Raw genomic sequence first — 24266 nt, forward strand, 5'->3', positions numbered from 1 at the left:
GTTCGCTTCGCCGTTTTCATTCATCAGATTCGAAAAGAAGACGTGTAAGCGACTTTTTACTGGCGTGCGTTTTACTGTAATTGCGAAAGATTTTAACTTTATTCACTTACGTCGTGTCGATCATCGCATCGAAACGTAGAAGAACTGTAACGACTGGAGCGGAGCGAGTGAAATGCATCCGTTTGAGCGAGGCTGGACACAAAGTTAAAAAGATCCAGCAGACACTTGGAGTCGGAAAGACGCAAATCTACGAAACTTTAAAAAACAAGGCATCGATTCAACTCCTGATGACAAGCCACCATCCAGCAAGGAAGCAATGCAAATGGCAACAAAAATCCTTCAGTATGCACAAGAATTACCAGACATCGGTGATCAACGGGAAAGTTACTTGCAACTAGCAAGAAAACTGTATGACACGCAGGCAAACATTGTCATAAACCAAAGAATGCATCCAACAAAACAGTCCAAAATACACATTTTTTCCCCAAGACAGAAAAAAATAAACATTAAAATACTGTACGTATTTTACTGTTTTAATCTTTTTTGGATACACCTGTATTGCAGTTTTTGTTATATAAACAGTTTTTGGACAGTATATTTTTGTATTTTATTGATTGTGTTGTTACACGTGCATTTTGTCAACATACTTGCAGGTTCATAAAGGACGTGTACCATGCTCATTTCCCAAATGAGGAATTTCTGTTATCAGGACAAATTGGACAGCGCAAACACCAGTCGGTACTAGAGAATATTTACTGTACTGTGGTGACTCAAGTTGTAAGTGATCCCCATGATAAAGAGGAGTTGACTATATCGATAGCTTTCCAACGTAGTGTGTTGTTAAACGAAGAAGCGTATTGTGCCCTGTGACCACAGATCCCCGAGAGAGCGTGGCCCTTGCCTGTGTGCATGAGCGTGAGGGCGAGAGTGTGAGTGTGAGCGCGCGTGAGAGAAAGTGAGCGCCAGCGCTCCCACATGGCCTCCATGCAGGACGGGCTGAACTTCACGACTCCTCCCTACGGCAAGGTCCTGCTGCTGGGCGCCATCGCCGCTGCCTCAGCCTTCATCGTCACCATCCTCATCGTGGTGCTCTGCGTGGGCTGCCAGAGGTATGATTACGCATGAGGAAGACAAGAGCTGGGGGACTGTCACATACAAGTTTGAAATGTGGGACTTCGCAGGCATTGTCGACTACTGATTAGCAGGAGCTAGGGTACTGCCCCATCACGCACGGTCAACATCATATTACTTTCCTTGATTCACATTTATAGGCATAAAGAAAGAGCTCCTGTGGTTTTTGTCATATTTGGGATAGTTCATGTCAGGAGTTTTGGACCACCTGGCTCCTTCACATTTGAATTGTAAAACAGATGATACAGGCGAATACTTCTTCAAGCAAGTGTGAGGCGAAACAGGCACCATTGTTGTTTATCTTTGCTCTGGCGCAGGCGTGGTCGGCACGCTTCATATTTGTTCAGTCTGCACAGTTATAAAACTTGGGCTTCGCGCGGTCAACCGCAGAAGGGTCCAAGCCGACCTTCGCAAACAGGGGCAGATTACGATCGCGGGCAGGCACACAGATGTGGAAAGTATGAATTGGCCTTTATGTCCAGTTTTGAGCAAACAAAGGATGGCATTTGTTAATTGTCCGGAGATGGCCATTTTGAAATCATTTGAGCGAAGCTCCTGAAGCTCAAGAAAACGGGGGCAGTGCAAAGGCGAGGGGTTGTGCGGCTACGAGTGATCCCACGACTCCACAACAAAAAAATTGGCACCTGTTACGTCGTGCCTTCCGTCTCTGATTGATTAGTGCTACAAGATGGAGCCAGAGAGGGCGGATTTTGTTTAGTTTTTTCTTCACCGATCATTTCACTCACTTCTTTTGTCAGGTTTGATTGATTTTTTTTCATCCGTGATTTCAACAGCTCTTGAGGATCTCACGTGAGCTGTAAATCTCTTGTGTATGAGTTGTTCATGTACAGTAATTAATACAGAATTGAATTCTTGGTTTGATTACCGACTCCCTCCAAGAGCTTACCAAAAAATGAACTGGTAATCGCACAGGTTATAGTGACTGTGACAACAAACATGACATGATTTTTTTTTTTTTTTTTTTATTTAATGGCAAACTCCCCTTTAACACCAGTTAGGTCATTTGATTCAAGGTCCCCAACTTTGACAATATGTTTGGCTATTGTGTACTCTGATGTAAGGTCAGGATCAGTACATATACAGTCCACTTGGAAGAGGTGCTGATACACAATTGCTCATACACATGCAACATAGACCTTCACTTACTGTTACGCAAACGTTTCTTGCCATTTTTTATGCTAACCGCAAACATGCACAACAGAAATCACCCCCCAAAAATTTGTATGAAGAAAAACTCAGTCAAAAGATTGTGACACACGTTCTGTATAAACGCGTGTGACCTAACACTTTTATTTACCGCAGGAAAGGAAAGACACACAATGCGCCCAGTGAAGGTGGGAAACATCGTCTCATGGACATGGTAGGCATCCTGCTTTGGATAAAGCAACTCCAGAGACCTATTCAGCATGACTTAAAGCCTTTATCTCGCTGAGCGGTGAACAATTGCAACTGTTTTCAAAGGCCATGAATGTTGTGTTCACCTCAGAGTTCGTCAGCGTTTGTTCAAGTTCACAAATGCTCGCCAAACAATCGCCAGACATTCGGTAGACGTTTGCCTTTTTTTTTCTTTTTGGAGCATGCTCAAAGTTTCCTTACGACAAGAAAATAAAACTGTTGGCAAACGTTTGATGACCATTTAGCAAATATTTGCAACCTTGAATGAGCCCTGACGAACTCTGACAAGAACGCAATTGCTGCCTTTGCAAATACTCACAATTGTTCGGCGTTCAGTGGGCCAGGGGCTGAACACACACTTCTAGGTGGCAAAAGCTCAAACAATCACAGATAGCGCCACTAGTAAACAAGAATAGGTATGGGCAACTAGTGGCCCACGGGCAGCGACCATACGTCGAGTGGCCCTTTGATCACAAGGCCAACCTGAATTCCAAAAATCTGCAACTCAATGGCCAAGCTTCCCATTACAGTCTTGCAATCTTCTCTATATTTACAACAAACATTCCATTTATCCGGTGGTCGACTGGTTAGCGCACCGGTGTCACAGTGCGGAGGTGCAGAGTTCGATTTCAGCTCTGGCCTTCTGGAGTTTGCATGTTCTCCCCGTGCCAGCGTAGGTTTTCTATGGGTACTCTGGTTTCCTCTCCCATTAAAATCATGCATAGCAGGTTAATGGAACGCTCTAAATTGTCCCTCGGTGTGAGTATGAGCACGGATGGTTGTTCGTCGATGTGTGCCCTGCGATTGGCTGGCAACCTGTTCAAGGTGTCCCCCACCTACTCATCAAAGACAGCTGGGATAGGCTCCAGCACGCCCGCGACCCTCGTTGAGGATAAGCAGATCGGAAAATAAGATAAGATAAGATATCCTTTATTTGTCCCACACTGGGGAAATTTACAGCCTCCAGCAGCAAGAATGTGGGTAGAAAGAAGAAAGAAGAAAAAAAAACCAAACACCGTTCAATTAAGTGCAATATAAATACAAAATGGATACATCGCAGTGCTATTTACAATTGTTTTTCCACATGATTTAATTATTATTATTATTATTGTTATTATTTTTATTCAGCAGCCTGACAGCAGTCGGTAGGAACGAGCGTCGGTATCTCTCCTTCTTGCAGCGCGGGTGTAACAGGCTCTGGCTGAAGGAGCTACCTAGTGCTGTCAGGGCGGGCTGGAGGGGGTGGGAGGGACTGTCCATCATAGCTTTTAGCTTAGTTAGCATCCTTCTGTTGCCCACCTCCTCCAGAGTGTCAAGGGAGCAGCCCAGGACAGAACTGGCCTTCCTGACCAGTTGCTCCAGTCTCTTTCTGTCCCGGGCCGAGATGCTGCCTGACCAGCAGACAATGCTGGTCTAAATGGATGGATGGAGGGTATGCTTCCGCAATAAAAACTGAATGTATTTAAAAAGTTGATTTATTTATTTAAAAAATTACACAGTACATATGATGGTGCTACCCCGAACACGGGTTTTTGTCATCATTTTCAGTTCAAGTTAGCTGTAGTCAATCACTTATTGCCACCTCGAAGTAGTCTGGCTCCTATTGTTTACAAACATTATGAAAAGGTCTATTCCCAAGAGAAACATATCATTCACGTCTTTCATCTTAATGAGTCTTTAACAGGCCCTCGTGTGTGCGTGTGTGTGCATATGTGCGTCATCAGGGTATACTCAGGCAGTCAAAGCTGCGGTCCATCAGTAAATCAGACACAGAGATGAACAAGATGAACTGCAATGGCAAAAGTAAGTACATCTTTGACACACTGACCTTTTTCTCACAGGTACAACAAGTGTTCTTGCATCTGAGCCATGTGGTCATCTGGTGACGAATTTCTGATGGCCTCCAAAGGGAATTTGGGGTTGCGTTGTTCCCTGTAGAAGTTTCCCATGAATAAAAGAAGCCAAAACATGCAGCAAACCAGTTTGACTAATGTTAATTTTCAGAAAGAATCTGAATTTGTAGTGCTCTGAGAGCAGTAGTACTGTACATATCACCACTTGCACAATCTAACAAGATCCAACACAAGGCCTTTATTAAATATTCTGCCTTGACGAAGACAATGATGTACTTTGAGCTTTTTCTAATATTTGATATGAGATAACATTGCGCAATTGTTACAGACCGAGCAGTATTTCATGTATTATCAAAGATAGTTGCTTCTCCCGGATTGTGTGACCATGAGAAATAAATTCATGCTGCCATTTCATTTGTGTACAATTGATAATTTGGCACAGTTATGTCTGTGCTTTACCTACCTGTTATATGCTAAGTTATCACGGTAGGCTAAATTCCGTGCTATGTGAGCATGCCATGGTGAGCTTCATGAACCCTAAGTTTTAGTGATCTGCTCGTGGGCACATACATTTTTACCAATTGACCCTCATTAAAAGTTTGACACATTGTACACAGTAGCTCCTCTTCAAGGCAATAGAGAGGGTCAAGGTGGGTGGGGTATGTAATATAACTAATGAGGTACCTTGGACTCTCATATAGTTACTTTTCAAATCATGCAATCAGTAGCTTAACTAAAGAACTAAAGGATATTTAAAGGAGTAATGAGGTTATTTTAATGGCTAATAAGAGTACCTTTCCAAGTACTTTAATGGCTAATCTGATTACTTATCTAATCAACAGTAACGATCCTCCCTCTATCCCACAAGAATAGACTTGTTAGATTTAGTACAGGCTGCCGGCTACAGTTTGGACACCCCTGCTTTATGGTGATTAGTACTAGCATGAGTCCGGTGGAAGCGTCCAAAACCATTAAGGACCTTTGCGCCGGTCTAACTCTGATCCTTCGCTCTCAAGGCAGGCAGCTTCCCCAGATTCCCTCTGGGACTGGAGAGGACGGAGAGCACACTTACTCTGAAGTGGGCCGAAGCTCCTCCGCCACGCGAACTGACGACGCGCTCTATGCCATGGTAGGCAGGGCCGGGCAGACAGACACTCCGGCCCCTCCGGCCGTCCCCGCCAACACTCCGGCACCGCCTGATCCAGACGGGGACGTGGAAGGGGGCCTGCCTGAACCCGAAGCCCAGGTCGTGTCCACTTCTCACCCCCAAGAGACGGCGGAGTATGCCTGCGTCAGGAAGCTGAGGAAGGTGGACAAAGCGCCCCAGAAGAGGGACAGCGGGACGGACACGGGGGATCCGCCGGTGCCGCCTCCGCGACATCCCCCACCTTCTCACCCCGCCCCTCCGCCGCCACATCCTCACAGCACAAAGCTACCCCGCAGAAATGTGGATGCCTTTAACGTGCCCTCATTCCCCAAGGTTAGTAACTTGTGTTAATGTCGCTGCACGTTTCTGCCACTGTGTCAGAGAAAATGTAATTATTGCACCGTTTGTGCTGGAATCGGTGTGTGAGTGTGTGCGTGTGTGCGTGTGTGTGTGTTTTCTGGTTTACTGCCAAAGTTTGAAGCTGCCAGCATGACAATCAACCAACTCAAAGTTGGGTCTCAAGTGACGTAGTTGTAGACAGAGAGAGCATCATCCATGACATAGGGGAAGAAATTAAAATGTGATGATATGGATAGAATACAACACTCAGTAGACTGTTTTGTGGCCACAAAACACAAAATATATGTAGATATGGGCACGAAATTCCTATTTGTGGCTCTAATCTTTTCTCTTGTTAAAGCCTTGCATTTCCTCTTTCAGCACTTTTTGCACACTTAGACTAGTTAGAACCAGTTAAGACCGAAAAATTGGTTCACATAGTCCCATTGGTTAGGCTCGGTCATCCTCATGTGTGGGCATGGTTTAGACAATATATGAATAGAGGATAATTATGGACACTTGATTATAGCTTCTTCAGCACCTGTGTGGCTGGCACGGTTCCATGGCCGTGTGTCAATCTTCCTGGCATCATTGAATAGTGTAAAAAGTGGGAAACTACAGTCACAGTCTTCTTGTCACGTGAGGACACTAGTGGAAACCGGCTTCAGGAGAGAGACATGAAAAGTGGGGTGGACTTGGGAGGGAGGCTGGGAGCTTAAGATGGACGGCAGAAGGGTTACTGACCCTCTCAATTTCAAGAGTCCCAATGAACCTGGGGGCTAGCTTACAGGAACAAGTCTGGAGGGGAAAGTCAAACCATTTGCCCCGGGCAGGAGACCGGTGTCTATCGGCCGGTTGACGGTTGCGCTGGGCTGTGCGGGACAGAGCAACCCTGGCATGTCTCCAGACGGCACCACAACAACGGAGATGGGCTCAGACAGAGTGAAGAACAACCTTCTTGCTCCTGGAAAGGGAAGAGTGGGGCCTAATACCAGGCCGTGGATGAGGAAGTGAGGGAATTGTGGGAATACTTGACCTATGGAAGGTATAGCCTCCAGGAGACTGGATAGCGGGTCGAGAAACGTCCAAGGGCTACTCAGGATCCTGTTGGCTCTCTCTGACTGTCCATTGGTCTTGCGGTGATAAACTGAAGACAGGCTGGAGGATGCCCCCAGAGCTTTACAGAAAACTTGCCATACCCGGGATGTGAACTGGGGACCCCAGTCAGAAACAATGTCACTTGGGATGCCATGAAGCTTGAAGACGTGGTTTACAAGGATGTTCAGAGTCTCAAGGGATGAGGGAAGTCTGGGTAACGGAATGAAATGAACCATCTTGGAGAATCGGTCAATCACAGTCAATATGACCGTGTTTCCATCGGAGAGACGTAGGCCAGAAACGAAATCAATCGACAGGTGGGACCAGGGACGGCTGGGGATGGGCAGAGGTTGCAGGAGGCCCATGGGGCAATGATGAGAGGATTTCCCTTGCGAACAGATGAGGCAGGTGGTGACAAACTTTCTGACATTGTGGACCCCAGAATGACAAGCGAACTTAGAGGACTTACCCCATTGCAGGACTTGAGAGGGAACGGAATCTGGGACGAAGAGCTCATTGTTAGAGCCTAAGCCAGGATCTGGTTGCTCTCGTTGTGCCTCCAGAACTGCCCACTCAACGTCCCACATTGCCGCCCCGATGAAGCATGAAGAGGGGAGGATAGTCTCAGGATCTTGCCTCTCAGAAGATGAATCATGCATTCGAAAGAGAGCATCAGCCTTAACATTATTGGGGCCTGGATGGTAGGATAGAGAGAAATTAAAGCCCCCTAGAAAAAAGGCCCAACGAGACTGATGGGAATTTTGGCGCTTGGCAGATTGCAGATCCGTGAGGGTTTTCTGATCTGTTCGTACCAGAAAGGGTTTAGTTAGTTCCCGCCAGGCAATGTCTCCACTTCTGTAGGGCAGCCACCATAGCCAACAATTCACAGTTGCTGATATTATAGTTTCTCTCTGCAGGGGGACAATTTGCGTGAAAAGAATGCACAAGGATATACCTGAGGGGCAGAGGTGAAAAGTCTTTTGAGGTTTTCAAAGACAACGTCAGCTTTGGGGCTTCATGCGAATTGAGAGACTGTCGAGGTGAGTTTGGTGAGGGGTGTGGTGACCTTGCTGTAATTACGGATGAACCTGCTGTAGAAGTTTGAAAACCCCAGTAACTGCTGCAGCTGAATGCGTGAAGAAGAGACTTGCCAATTAGCCACTCCTCAATCTTAACAGGATCTGGCCCAAGGTGACGCTGAGCAAGGATGTAGAAAACGAATAAGGGGAACACCGAACTCGCATTTTCTTGCTCTGACAAAGACTTTAGTTTTGCAGCGCCTTCTAGAAAACAATCGAACATGCTGGACATGTTCTTCTGGCGTTCCAAAGGAAATCAAAATGTCATCAAGTGAAACACTAACTGATTAAGCATATCTTGGAGAACGTCATTAATGAATGCTTGAAACACAGTTGGAGCATTAGTGAGACCAAAAGGCATCACCAAATATTCAAAGTGGCCAAGGGCCGTCTTAAAGGCTGTATTCCACTCATCTCCCTCACGGATACGCACCAAATGGTAAGTGTTGCGAAGCTCTAGTAAGAGAAATCCAAACCCAACAGGAGAGGAGGAGGGACGGGTAATGCCGTCGGCAAAAGAGTCACTGATATACTAACCAATGCCTCCCTCTCGATGCATGACAGGTTGTAAACTCCACTACAAGGTAGGGGGGCGGGGGGTAAATCGATGGCACAGTCATACGGTCTGTGAGGGGGAACGGAACATGCCCGAGACTTACTGAATACCTCGTCCAAGTTGTTCTATGCGGGGGAAAGATGGGGAGGAGAAACAGGAGAAGGAGGGGATGTGGAGATGCAGAACACATACAATGAGCATGACAGAAAGTGCTCCAACTACTTATGGATGAAGACACCCAGTTGAGGGGCGGATTATGAAGTTTTAACCAGGGTAGTCCAAGAACAATCGGGGAAGAAGGAGAAGAAATGACCAAAAATCTGATGTCCTCCTGATGGTTACCCAAAATAGTGAAAGAGAGAAACAGTCTGGTGTGTAACAGTCTCTAGGGGGCTTCCATCAATGGCACTGACTGGTCGGGGTGAGTCGAAAAGGGACACAGAGATTTTAGTATTAGCAATAAACAATCAATATCAATAAAATTGTCATCTGCCCCAGAATCTACCATCACTTGAAGGGAGACTGAGTTGTTGTGGGAGGAGACAGTGGCAGGCAAGTTAATCTGGTGCGAACATTCACTAGAGGTCTTAGTGTCATTCACCCTAAGGCTGCATTCTGTGGTCCATAGAGGGCTCTGAGGTAGAAGTGAGCACTGATTGATTAAGTGCCCAGACCTTCCACAACAGGTGCAAAGACACTGCCCAACCCGCCGGGCGCATTCCTCCAGGGAGAGTTCTGCCGAGTTGCATGGGTTCTTCCCTGGCAGCAAGTAGGCGTCGCGGGGCTTTTGAAAGGCTGGACGATCATACTAGCATTCAAGATTAGAGGATAAAGAACCAGCAAAATTTCGGATGAACTTTACAGGATAGGTATACTGTGTGCACCAAATATTAATATGTTAAAATAGGGACAACCTACACACAAAATGATAACTTGTCGTGGTCATGTAGCAGCTCTGCACATTAAATAGTAATTTGGGGCTACAAAATACATTTAATGTATGCACAAAATACTAATTTGTGGCCATGAAATAAGTATAACGTGTGCATGAAATACTAATTTTGGGCCATAAATGAGAATTTTCCTCCGTCATGCCTTAGGCTCTATAGCTGTTGTTTGCACCGGCATATCGTGGGGCAGTCAACACTTACATAAAGCTATGAATTCTCAATTTATCAGTGGTAGGTCTGGGCTCACCCTTAAGCTCAGTTGAAGTCAACATGAAGGAAAGGTCAAGGTCATCTTTATTGTCAAATATGCTTTATGTATGACATGCAGCATAGATGAAATTTCTTCCTCTCAATCCTCAGTGCAAATATGCATGCAAACATGCTGTGCATTAAACACACACAGCTAAGAAAAGATAGCAGCTACACTGTATAAAAAAGACATAATATGTCATCTGAACAGTATAAACAGTATAAACAGTATAGACCAGGGGTGGGCAATTATTTTCCCGGGGGGGCCAAATGAGAAGCAGAAAATATTGTGGAGGGCCGGGCCAAAAGATAGAAATAGAAATAGAAAATAAAGAAGATAGCACAATGTCTTTGTATGCCAGTAATAATGTAACATTCTCTTCCACCATCACACTCAGCACCGGTTCTCCTCAAGGATGTGTACTGAGCCCCCTGTTGTTCACGCTCTACACATTTGACTGTGACAAGTTTTTAACATGATAACAATCAAACCATTCTAGGAAATGTTCATTTACTCGAGCCACAAGCAATTCACTCTGAGCATGGAAATTGCCAGAATCGGACTGAGTAAGAATCGCTTCCTTGTTTTTCAAAGTCTCGTAGATTTGAGTCTTTCCAACTCCAGGCGTCTCCTGAATGTTTCGTACTTTGTTACCCGCTTCGTTTAATCAGATACATATCACTTTCCCTTCCATGGTCATTACTCTCTCCCTCTTTCTTCGTCTTCCCCTCCCTCCCTGTGCTCTGCAACTTGAAGTAACTGCGTCACCTGGTGTTGAAATACCTGTCATTACAAGTCCAAACGAAATGAATGCAATCAAACCTTAATTGTGCACCAATCTTCAGCGGGCCGGATTAAAAAGACCAACGGGCCGGATCCGGCCCGCGGGCCGTAGTTTGCCCACCCCTGGTATAGACGATATAAACAATATAAACAATGGCACTTGTGGCTATCGTGGGTAAAGGGAGGTAGTGCATTGTGCAATCCGCAATACGCACAATGCACGTGTTAAAGTGATACTTCTTAAATGAGAGACTGAGATATTTGTATATTGGGGAGGAGCTAAATTTAGCCTGAATTGTTAGCGGAAACGACAGGTAGTCTTTGGCACACCTGCGTGTCAATGTGCACTTGTCCAGGTGCATTTTCCAAACCAATTGTAAGACATAATTTTAAGCCTAAGGTTATAAAATGAGCTTATAGATGTATGTAAGTGTTTTGGGTTTGTACTTTGTGTGTCAGTTACATCCTGCCTCTTCACCCCAATAGTGGCAACTTAGTGCAGTGGCATTTCATGGTCTGTTTAATGTTGATATTAAGCAATGTGCTATACAAAATGTATTTATTTTTATTGATTTATTTAATGTGCATTCCATTTTGAAAGAAGTACCACAAACTGAACCTACCGTATTCTGGCCTGTCATGGCAACATTTTAGAAGGAATGTTTTTGAATGAGTTGGGTACTCCTCTGTGGCATTTGCATGATTACTGTTTTATAATCTTTCCATTCTGGTTCAAAGAACTATTAAAAGCCATAAAATGAGATTCATGTCCATGATGAGTGCATGTACTCTCGTGACTATGTGTGAATAGTCGAGTCACGACCACAGCAGAAGTGCACGCAGACTGAATGCTTTGAATCACAATTTGACAACATGCACTCGCCTCGTAGTCACAGTGGGAGACATTTGTTGGTCATATGAGGTCACAGAGTTCAAACCATGAGCCGCGACCCCGAGTTAGCCTGACAGGATTACACGTGTGCACCGTCTGCTGGCTGAGCTGCTCAACACACGTTTCTTGCGGATGATGCAAGATGCTGAAAGTGAGTCGGCCAGACTCCAAAGCCCAATGAGTGAAAGTCACTCATCAGTGACTTTTATAAGATAAGATAAGAAAACCTTTATTAGTCTCGCAATGGAGAAATTCCCGATTCACAGCAGCAAAGTTATGAAAGGAAGAAGTAGAACAACAAAATATAGGAGCTGCTGGAAAGGCAGCCACTTTGAAGTCAAAATAACAAAAATAACACAACACAACACATAGGACACAGACAGTCGTGCAATCTTCACCACTTTTCTGCATACAAGTTGTTGTCTATGGTCCATTTTGGGGGTTTTTTGGTCCAAATGTACAGACATTACATGACAAAACCATATAAATTATGCCCGCATTTGACATGACATGCTCACAAAATTCTGACCTGAGGTCATAAAATGCTAAAATGTGGGTTGAATATCATTCTCATAACAAATTGGACATCTGGGTAGGCAAATGAAGTGCCCCTTTGCTAGAACCTGCAATATTTGATCACGTCTTTCTGGTTGTACCTCTGCTGGTAAAGCAACTTAATTCACCACCGTCTATATAAATGCCTCTCATTAATAATGATTCCTTCTATTGTCAGGTTTGTCAGAATGTCTTTGTAGCCTATCACGTCAAATTCAATCAAACTAGTACTGGAATTTGTTTAACGTTCACAATCACTAGAGAAGGTGGATTCCATTCTCTTACCCTGCTGTCCAGAGGCCTAGCTACTTCACAGTGGTAGGTAACACAGTCCAAGTACTTTATTACAATGACAAGCCTTCTTAACATTTAACAGCGAGACTAATGTTTTGCAGAGTCAAAAAGAACACTTCTGATATGCGTGACTACAAAGTACATTCTTCCTATCGACAATCGGCATTTCATAAATCTGTGAACTATTTACCCCAAGGTCAAATGATGTCACCTTTGCGATTCATGTCAAAGGGTTTAGCCATACACGTTCTTATTTTTAGCTAGTTTAGCATTTTGGGCTAGTGATGACAGCATTCGCAAAGGTATGGAAAGATGTTTTGACAGCATCAAAGTAGAGCCAATAGCTAACTAGCTATCTCTTTCACAACATGTTTTTTTTCTTCTTCTCAGTGCAATTGGTATACAAATATTTTGCACGAAATTACATTTGAGACTCTGTACTATCAGAACTTTTACTTGCAACACTGTCTTTTTCTGACAAATGAGTGTCTGTATTTCCACTGCGGCCCGGTAGTCCAGTGGCTAGCACGTCGGCTTCACAGTGCAGAGGTACCGGGTTCGATTCCAGCTCCGGCCTCCCTGTGTGGAGTTTGCATGTTCTCCCCGGGCCTGCGTGGGTTTTCTCCGGGTGCTCCGGTTTCCTCCCACATTCCAAAAACATGCATGTCAGGCTGATTGGACGCTCTAAATTGTCCCTAGGTGTGAGTGTGGGCGTGGATGGTTGTTCGTCTCTGTGTGCCCTGCGATTGGCTGGCAACTGATTCAGGGTGTCCCCGCCTACTGCCCGAAGACGGCTGGGATAGGCTCCAGCACCCCCCGCGACCCTAGTGAGGATCAAGCGGTTCGGAAAATGGATGGATGGATGGATGTATTTCCACTTGAGGGTAACCCCACATAGATCCTGTCCTCAGTTATTTGTGGAAACGCTCACCTATTCACATATTTCTAAAATCCAAAGGTTTTGTTGATTTATTTATTTGACAGAATATTGTCAACAGCATTGGTTCTCAAACTTTTTGCACAAAGCACCACTTCAAAAAAATACATAAAAAAACACCATCATGGCCAACATTAAAATATGTGTAGTAGTATAGTTGGCCAAGCTGTTTATCAAAAATGTGGCAAAGGTCTCAACATATTGCAATTGGCTGGCAACCAGTTTAGGGTGTCCCCCGCATACTGCCGGAAGCCAGCTGGGATAGGCTCCAGCACGTCCACGACCCTCGTGAGCATAAGCGGACTCGAAAAAAAAAATATATATATATATGATATATATATATATATATGGGCGGCCCGGTAGTCTTGTTTGTTTGTTTGTTTATTGAACATAAAACATATATACAGTAATAATTTGACAGAAAATAAGGTAGATAAAAAAAGTAAAAAGAAAGAAATCAATCTTCATTCAACACAGTTATTATGTTCAAGGGAGTAGGAAGAAGTAAAAAACGTATCTAGTCCTACCCCGTTATGTGATTGTATCTAATAAATCATTTTTATATCAATCAGAAAAGAAAAAAGTAAGAAGAAAGAAGTCTCCATTAAGGCTCATACTTTACCCTTAACCGTGATATTTTTACAACTTTTGGTTTGTATCGGGATTATATACTTCCACACCCTGACACTCTTGTGTCAATTTTCTCTTGTATTCATAATGGATATTTATATACCTTTCTCTATTTATCAACTTAGTTCTGATTTATCATTATATTTAATGTTTTGAATTTATCATTTTAACTCTGATTGATGTAGGTTGTTTGTACTATTTTTCTGAATTTGTTTTTGAACTCAGCAAGCGATTTACTCATTTTCAGGTCCGTTTCGAGATTATTCCACAGATTAACACCTTTGATAGATACACTTCTTTGCTTGATGTTTGTTCTTGTTTTGAGTTTTTTGAATAAGTTGGTACCTCTTAAATCATAGCTGCTTTCTCGAATTTCGAAAAACATCTGAATGTTTTGGCAGAGCAGGTTATTGTGTGCTTTGTACATTAATTGGGCGATTTTAAAGTCAACCAGGTCATAAAATTTCATCGTATTTAATTTGATAAATAGTGGATTTGTGGGTTCCGTATATTTTGATCTATTAATAATTCGAATTGCTTTTTTTTGTAGTTTTAGAATAGGGAGTGTGTTTGTTTTGCAGGCATTTCCCCATATTTCCACACAGTAGGTCATATATGGTAATAATAATGAAGTGTATAATGTGTACAAAGATCTCTTATTTAGCACTTCCTTGGTTTTGTAGAGGATCCCTACGGTTTTGGCTATTTTTCTTTTTACGTTATCGATATGTGGCTTCCAACATAGTTTTGAGTCTATTACTAATCCGAGAAACTTGGTTTCATACGCTCTTTCTATCTCAATTGAGTTTACCATAATTTTAGCTTGGTGTTTGATTGGTCTTGTGCCAAAAACAATTAACTTCGATTTTTTCAGGTTAAGTGACAATTTATTTCTGTCGAACCAGTTTTTTAATTTGTTTAATTCGTTTTCTACGGTTGTCAGGAGCTGTTTCAGATTTATTCCAGAACAGTAGAAAGTTGTATCATCAGCAAATAGGACACATTTAAATTGTTTTGAGACCTTGCAGATATCATTTATATATAAGATGAATAGTTTTGGACCAAGCACTGACCCCTGAGGAACTCCGTGAGTGATTTTTAGTTGATTCGTTTTTTTATTGTTGAATTGCACGTACTGATATCTGTTTTCTAAATAACTTTTTATCCATTTATAAGCTACACCTCTAATGCCATATCTTTCTAGTTTTTTCAATAATATACTGTGATCTATTGTGTCAAAAGCTTTTTTTAGATCTAGGAAAACCCCAACAGTAAATTCTTTGTTGTCTATATTAGTGGCTATTGCTTCCACAAACTCCATAACTGCCATTGAGGTGGTCCGTTTTTCCCTGAAGCCATATTGATTCTCACTTAACAGCGCATGCTTTTGTATAAAGCTATCAGGTCTGCGAGAAAATAGTTTTTCTAATATTTTTGAAAATTGTGGTAGTAGTGATATTGGTCTATAATTTGTAAACCGATGTCTTTCTCCACTTTTATAGATTGGAATAACTTTAGCAATTTTCATTTTTGATGGAAAGATACCAGCTTTGAATGACAGGTTGCATATGTGCGTGAAAGGTCGCACTACATATTCTATAATCTGCTTTATTATTGTCATGTCAATATTAAAGCAATCAGTTGACTTTTTATTTTTAAACGTTTTTATAATATTTGATACTTCTTCTTGTTTTACAGCAGTAAGGAACATCGTGGAGGAGTTTTTTTCTACATATCTATCTATTTCAAACAAATTTGTTGGATCAGGAATTTGTTTTGCTAGGTTACTGCCGATGTTGACAAAATACTCATTAAATTCAGTTGCTATTTCTGCAGTTTTTTCCAAAATAGTATTTTTGCCTTTGATAAAATACTCTGGATAATCCATTTTTTAGGACTATTTCTGATTACTTGGTTAAGTATCTTCCATATTTCTTGTGTGTTACTTTTATGCAGCTCTAATAGTGCATGATAATGATCTCTTTTACTGGTTCTTATAATATTTACTAGTTTATTTTTATAGGTCTTATATTTTTTTTCTGCTTCTTCAGTTCTCAATTTTAAAAACAATTTATATAAATTGTTTTTCTTTTTACATGCGTTTTCTATGCCTTTCGTTATCCATGGCTTACTTGGGTCTTTATACTTTTTGGAGACTTTAGTTAATGGAAAATGTTTATCATATAAGGAGATTATGGTAGACTGAAATACTTCAAACGCTGTATTTGGGTCTTTGTTTGAATAGACCTCGGTCCAGTTTTATTGCTTAAAGGCGTCGGTGGAGCGTTGGGTTCTTAGTCTTATTTCTGTTATGCGAGTTGTTGACTTAGCTTTTCTATCAAAATAATTATGAAAAACTGCAAAAACAGGTAGGTGGTCACTTATGTCATTAATGAGAAGTCCACTTTCCATTTTATGGTCAATCTTATTTATAAATATGTTATCTATTAATGTGGCCGTGTCAACTGTTATTCTGCTAGGTTTCAGGATTACTGGGAAAAAGCTGTTGCTGTACATAGTATTTATGAAGTCGGTTGTTTTTTTGTGTCCATTTGGGTTTAATAAGTCAATGTTAAAGTCACCACATATTATTCGTGTTTTCTTATTGTTGTTGTAACTGAGCATATCTGTTAGTTTTTTATTGAATGTGTCAATACATGATCCTGGTGTCCCATAGATGCAACTTATGATTATATTTGATGCCTTTTTATTATGTATTTCAATGGTTAGACATTCCATTAGGTTTTCTATTGTGTTTGTCAATCTCTCGATTTTACTGCATTTAAGTGCTTTGTCTACATATATTGCAACCCCCCCTCCTTTTTTTTTTTTCCAGTCCAGTGGTTAGCGCGTCGGCTTCACAGTGCAGAGGTACCGGGTTCGATTCCAGCTCCGGCCTCCCTGTGTGGAGTTTGCATGTTCTCCCCGGGCTTGCGTGGGTTTTCTCCGGGTGCTCCGGTTTCCTCCCACATTCCTGAAACATGCATGGCAGGCTGATTGGACGCTCTAAATTATCCCTAGGTGTGAGTGTGGGCGTGGATGGTTGTTCGTCTCTGTGTGCCCTGCGATTGGCTGGCAACTGATTCAGGGTGTCCCCCGCCTGCTGCCCGAAGACGGCTGGGATAGGCTCCAGCACCCCCCGCGACCCTAGTGAGGATCAAGCGGTTCGGAAAATGGATGGATGGATATATATATATACACACACACGCACGCACACGTGCAAACAGTGGTGTGAAAAAGTGTTTGCCCGCCTTCTATTTTTTTTGCATGTTTGCCACATTTAAATGTTTCAGATCATCAAACAAATTGAAATATTAGTCAAAGATAACACAAGTAAACACTTTAGTGTGGGGAGGAATCAACAACAGGCAGGATATGACTCTCGAGGAACCGGAGATCCCAACCCCTGCTCTAGTATTTCGTGAGCATGTTACTTAATGCGGCCACAATTTAAACATTTTTGTCCCTTAAGTCACGAATGGTCCCGTACCTCTGCGCCTTTCAACTGCAAAATACTGTATTAGTCCATTGGTGAAGTACATGGACATGCGTGAATTCTAAATAACTGAGCATCCGATGTGATGTGAGCCCCCGGCTGTAACCCAAATAAAACAGGTTGCTCTGCTGACAGGAAGTGATGTTTATGGGAAATGGAGAGCAGTACATCTGGAAGCCTCCCGAGGAAGAAGATGTCCTCATACTCCACAATAAGGCCCTGGCCCCGCTCGGGGCACACACCATGGAGAACATCCAACCTTCTGCTGCAGTGGTGAGTGAAGAACACGCCTGCCCCCCAACAACTAACATTGGCTTTATTGTACGGTTGTACCATACACAAAAATCTAAGAACACACGTGCCAATTTGACATTCGCCAACTATTAGGTGTTCAACATACGAAAAAAAATCATATATGCATTGATTATATATCATCATTGTTTTGAAAAACTGTTACATCACAGCTTTGTGTTAACGGTGATGCAGCTTATTCGTCTATCGAGTATCACTTTTAAATACCTGGTACACAGTTGATGTATGGGCTGGTTCCTTCCTGGTTTGTCTCTAGGAGGAATAGATTCAGTAATTTCACTCAATGATCAACACACACAATAAGCAACTGGAGCCACGAATGTGTTAAATGGACAAGCGCATGATGTATATTTACAATCATTGGAAAACATTCACAATGCCTTTCTAAAGCCAGCTTGCTCACAACACGCTTGGGCCCCAAAATAATAAATGAAATAATTGTTTCTTCCAATGAAAAATAAATTGTTCTCAGTGTTGGGATATCCATGTCAAATTCGTGCTGGAGCCACGGTACACCCTGAACTGGTTGCCAGCCAATCGCAGGGCACACATCGACGAACAAACATCTGTGCTCACACTCACACCTAGGGACAATTTAGACTAGTGTTCCATTAACCTGCTTTGCATGTTAAATTGCAGTCGTCCCAGGTCATATTTGTATCACAGACTAGACTTTAATCATTGCACATGCTCATGATTTAGCATGGTTGCACTCCATTCGCTGTTTGGCTTTTTCCACACAGATCAGTTTACTGCAGTCGCACGCACCACCATTTGGTTAAAAGCAGACCCAGCCACCAGCACACTTTTAATCAATTTAAGGGACGAACAGTAAGAAAACAAACATGTAATCGGCACTTTTTATTATTATTTTTTTTTTTTTACGAACTGACAATGGCATCAACTCAAGATGAGTAACAACACCCTGGCAGCGGGGATGGCCAGTGAACAGCAAGCCAACTCCACACTCTCATTGGGTGACACCCACGTCACTCACCGGACTAAGCCCCGCCTTTTAAATCCATTCACACTCAAAAGCCACAGGTTCTACAGTAAAATGTGAGGATGCTGACCCCACATGGACAAAAATAATACTTGCACTTCACGTGCGCATGTTTTGGGGTTTAAAATGGCAAGCCATTTTTTATCCAAATACACGAATAACCAGTGGGATCAATGACAGAATTCTAGATTTTACAAATATTTGAGGGCTCCAGCAGTAAACTTTAATATCTTTATTCACAGGTCTATTATATTGTTTGGTTCTGGGTATATGCATCAACATTAAGCTGATTGACGATTGCAGTTAGAGTCAGAAGTTGTTCAGACAGATGATTCGGCATTTACGTATTTGAGTTGGAGCAGAAATGTGTGATTGTAAATTGAAACTACTAAAAGTGTATCATCTCCAATTTCCAGGTGGCTGAGATGTACTCCAAGGTGTGCAAGCCAGCCAAGAAGAAACGAGCCGTACCTGGATCTCCGCCGTCCAATCCCGGCTTCAGGACCTTGGGTCGCCCCGACCGGGACCGAGAGCGTGACGGGGGCTTTAGCGTAGTGGTCAAGCCCCAGACGTGGGCCCCCCAGGAGGGCAAAGTGCCCGCAGGCTCCCTGGACGAGCACTGCTACGAGTCCTTCGGGACAGAGGAATGCGAGCCGGCCTACGAGAACCTGGAAGGTGGAGGCGCTTGGAGACGAGAGCGAGCTCCCAACACGTGCGCCACCTTGCGGCCCAGGAGGAAGAAGCCACAGCAGCCTTTGCAACAGCAGCAACCGCCTCCTCCGCCGCCTACGCAGCACAACCCCAAGTTACAGCACCTGCCCGCCAAAGCCCTGCTGCTTCCCGGGGAGAGCCTGTACGAGAGCATCGGCGACCTTAAGCAGGGCTCCGCCGCCTCCAGCACCACCACCATCTTCACCTTCAACGATGGCATGGAGATGTACGTCACGGGGCTCTGAGGAGGAGGCTGCCGCGGCGGAGCCATTGCGACACGCCACCGCCGTCGCCAGTCTTTCCCAACCTTCACTCAGCCAAGGCATAGATTTGACATTGGGGGCTCTATTTTCATAGATGGTACAGATCGTGTGTTTTTTAGTGCGTAGCATTTCAAGTGAAAGAGAGGAGCCCCTTTGATTGGCCACAATCAAAGTGATCGCTGTGATCACTCCTGCGGCGACGTAGGCCTCCATCTATCAGATATGCCAGCCTGACCTTGTTTTGTCAACCAACGTACCACCATTAACACTTGGTCTCACCGCCGAGCAGGATTTACACCTTTCATGAAACTAGAGCCCTAGAAAAAGTCTTAACACGAAACAAAATGCCCCAAAAATTATTACACTGCTCACAAAAAGTTGGGGATACCGTAGTCAGCTTTTGGAAAAGTCACGATCAGCACCAGCCATGAATTTTGTGTAGCAAATATCCTCATTAGGCTCCGAGGTGAGCTGGAGCTTGTCCTACCTGACTTGTGGGGGAGGCACAGTACATCCCTGTCTGGTTGCTTGTCAATCACAAGGCACATAGACAAACACACATTCACATGTATGGACTATTTAGAGTACTGTTTTTTTACCTTGTTGGAGACCCTGAACCCAGTAAATTGCAGACTTGCATTTACCAAAACTTTCATAATAAGAAAAATAAAATTGAGTTGTTTTTTTTTTTTTTCCAAATCGTAATTTAAGCACGGTGGACACAAACATTTTCCCGAGTCACGATTCTTTGCTTTCTTTTTTTGGACCCTGTGCCCCCTTGATTTGTGAAATCCCCTGATTTTTTTCAGTACTTTTTCCAGATCTCCTACAGTGGTGTTTTGAGATACCAATTGAAGTGCTGAAAATTTCTGGAGTTGGAAACATGCATTCCAAAGTTTAGAGAAGGTCAAGTTAGGTTCACCTCAAAAGGTTATCGTGCATTTTAGGTTAATCCTGAAATTTCACCAATATCCCAAACTTTTTGTGATTATCGTGTACTGAATTAATGATGATGTCATCTTAATTTACTTACTAATCTGGTTCTGTTTAGGTGAACGTAAAGCCAATATTCTGTTGCAGGAATTGCAACAGATTATTCGTACCTTCTACATGTCACTATATGTGGCTGGCATAGAGAGTGGCTAAAAAACACATTATTTGTGGTATATTAAGATTTTCAGAGCGATGAAATGCAATTGAATCACTAATGTGTTGTGGCAAAGAGGTTGAGAATCACTGGCCAACACCACAAGTAATGACGGCTGAGCCCCTCCCGTGCTCTATCCCTCTCTTGGACAAACGCACACACACGTGCTGTTTACATTATGTCATGCCTTTCCTGGGCTCTAGCGGCCTTAAAGTACTACGGCTTATATGTTACGACCAAGTCTTAGTCCAATCTGGAAAGCTTCGAAGGAATCCAAAGGTTGTGAGCACAAAAGCATTGCAGAGCAATCAGTAGGTACCAGTAGCACTACTTCATCCATAGGCGACAAGTGTGCAAAGCACAAGGAAGAAAGCAAGCAAGCTAAATTCTTCCTCATTTCTAGCGGGTAATGTTCCTTGATCGGAAGAAGAAAGGAGAAAAAGAAGCACAGCCTTGAGAAATATTTGGTAGCACTTTTGAGTGGGCCTTCCCCTCAACTTGGTCATGATGTGATTCAGGATGCGGCTTCAATTATTCTAAGGAGTGAGTTACTTGTCAAAATACTGGAAAGCTCAGGGACTAAGTGAAACAATTAGGAGAGTATTCTAACTTCCCGGGGAACCAAACCCGAGATGTCAAAACTTGCTGTTATATTCCCAACATGCATATCTTTTTTAGCAGTTGCTGTTTACATAAATCAACAACGTATTTATCAAAAAGAATGTTTAAAACATTGCATCCACTCGTTTTTGATGGCTCTCATTATTAAGTCACGAGATTGGAAATTCACCAGAATATGGCGTGTTTGCCTTTTCCTGTACGTTTTATTTCATAAGAAAAAGATAGCAAGTGTTCAGCAATGACAAGCTGCATTTTCGATTCCATGATATGTACTACAAAACCTACAGTACATCAGTAGCATCCCCAGTGAGGTTCATGGCTGGCGATGCACCGGCATTTGTCAGATTTACAACTTTATTGTGCCACAGCCATACTGAGGGAGTCTGTCACCACAGAATGGAGGCAGAATCCTGTTGGCCTCACCTCACGCTTTATCTCTTGTCTTACACCATCAACAAAACTACATAAATTATGTAACAACAATTGTTAAAATACATGGCTGACTGCCTGACTATACAAACTCATCAGGCATGTCGCAAGTCTGTGGCCGCTACATGATTTTGAATGATTACTCTCACAATCTTTCAGCTCTCGCAGTTCAATATCTCACTGTGCGTCAACGGCATTTCCGATCTGAACCTGAAAATGATTCCGCCCAACATGGCACCAGTCCTTGGTTGTGAGTTTCTCTATCCATGCTAACGAAATATCTACCAGAGTACATGTTTTTACAATTACTGGCGCAAACAAATATTCTTGTTTAAAGGATTTTGGGGTGTAGTTCACGCCAGCCAGTTGGTGGGTTGAGCCGAGAGACCGCGGAGTGATCAGCTTGCTACTACCATGTTATTCAATTACAGTGTCGTTAATTAGTGATTTCTTAGCTTACGAATTTAGCAAGTGAACCTGAATACAGGGTGTTGTTGTGTTGATGTTGGCGAGCAAAAGAATATGATGGCAATATAAGGTCAACATAACGTCTATGATGCGAGAACAGCAAGCATCATGGATAAAGGGTTGCTACGGGTAACGATCTGATCTTGACTGAATACATGGAGATTTTTATACAAGATGGGTGTGCAAACAATTCAAGGACGTCCACTCCGATGTTTGGGATCTTGGAGCCCGAACAGGTCCAGGGCACTCTAACCAATAAGGGGAATTCTTACCTTAGGCCGAAACATCAGACTACCAGACAAAGTTGGTCCCTCACAATGACAGACTACTGCCATCAAATCCCGATGTGTCTCGCGATATCATTGTATCCCGTCTTTTACAATAATTGGGTTAATCTTGCCCAATCATGCTGTCAGGGCAGGCGGGACCGTAACATGTGTCAAAGCTATCGTATATAATAACCATTCCACAGCGGCAAGAAAAACAACCATCTTGACAAAGGCGATTTAGAGACGTGAGACGGTATTGCAGACAGTGACCGGAGGTGGCTTGCTGAATATTTGCCAACTCTGTATGGCTTTCTTAGAAAATAAAGGTGCATCATAAACCGTAAATGTATACATGTCACATTCTCACAAATTCACACTGTCATGAGAGCGAACAGACCAAAAAATGGCATAGTTCGAAAGGAAGTAGAAGCGACGGTTGAAATGAAAGGCATTTGATCAAGAAGATATGCATATTTAAAATAGAACAAAAAAGTTTTGACATCTTGTATTAAGTTGCCCTTTAAAAACAAATGGCACACTTTTTTTTTTGCATTCCTCCTTAAGACTGGCGCCAAGCATTTTCATCTCAGACCTGACTCTTCACTGCATCATGTCTGGCGTGACATGAATTGAACACTGTCTCCAATGCTGTCTGTAAATGAACTGTTTTACTTTGCTAAGCCTGTCCTGCACTTTGCCTGCTTCAAGTTGCATGCTGAAAAAAAAGCAGGGGGAATTAAAAAAAAATCAAAACACTGTTGAATTGTACCTATATTAATGTTTTTTTAATTGTTGTTGGTTGTTTCTTTTTCCAGTGTGTTGCTTTATTTGATCTCTGTAGAACAAAAGGCCAGTTTCGAGTCCTTCTGCAACGCAAAGAGGACTGTCACTGAACCGCTCGAGTCTTTAAAGGTGGACACGGCGTGCTAGCTGGACTCATTCACCTCATCGACATCATCCCGTCCCCTCCTTGTGCTCATGTAGCGTTGGCTTTGGTTTTGCCAAAGCTGCCATCTTGCTGCTGTGTTCAATTCGCATCTGGTCACTCCTCCATCGATGAACATCCGCTCTCCTATATGTGTTCAAATGTTTCAGAAATAAGGCGGAGGGAGGGGAGGGGAGGGGGGGGGGCGACATACATGAGACGACATTCTGGACAATGATTCCATTTGACCAAATATCCCCAGCAAAGCGTGTGATTATACTGTATGTTGATGCGATGTGTATGTACATTACAAAAGAGAAAGAATAATAAATATATCATCAGTGTCAAGAAATCTATCTTTTTCTATGATGTTTAATTGTGTTATGGAATGAGTAATCTTGTGACACAAACAGCTGCAATGTAAAAAAAAAAATCCTGTGTGTTGCTTGTTTTTTCTTGAACCCGTGAAAGTCGGGCAGCGCCCATCCACCCCGACGGATGGATGGACGGACGGCCCCGCCCATTTCAGTCAGTCAGTGTGGCGGCAGCTCATGTTTTGTGTTTGCTCTTCAGACGACAGGGTCTTGTACTCCAGCAGCGTGTGACTCAAGTTCTAAGTGCAAAAGATTGTAATGTTTTATATCAAGATTACTATTCATGAAATGTCAGTCAAGTTTATACTTTTGTAATAAAGTGGCACTTTAAAAACAGA

At 42.9% G+C, this 24266-nt stretch overlaps 1 protein-coding gene across 2 annotated transcripts; it reads left to right on the forward strand.

Moving 5' to 3' along the window:
* The first annotated feature begins 967 nt into the window (after positions 1-967).
* LOC147211191 (uncharacterized) lies at positions 968-24266 on the forward strand. 2 transcript variants are annotated; one of them, XM_086123349.1, is made up of 6 exons: positions 968-1109; positions 2455-2512; positions 4272-4350; positions 5417-5880; positions 17542-17679; positions 19138-24266. In XM_086123349.1, exons 1-6 carry the CDS (start codon positions 976-978, stop codon positions 19675-19677), a joined length of 1413 nt encoding a protein of 470 aa, XP_085979475.1. In that variant the 5' UTR covers positions 968-975; the 3' UTR covers positions 19678-24266. The 2 variants fall into 2 exon arrangements, with proteins under 2 accessions (XP_085979475.1, XP_085979483.1); XM_086123357.1 differs by having other exon boundaries at positions 5534-5880.

This window comes from Hippocampus guttulatus, chromosome 1 (assembly GCF_054856545.1).
Source record: "Hippocampus guttulatus isolate MCC_2025c chromosome 1, RoL_Hgut_1.0, whole genome shotgun sequence".
Classification (NCBI taxonomy): Eukaryota; Metazoa; Chordata; class Actinopteri; order Syngnathiformes; family Syngnathidae; genus Hippocampus; species Hippocampus guttulatus.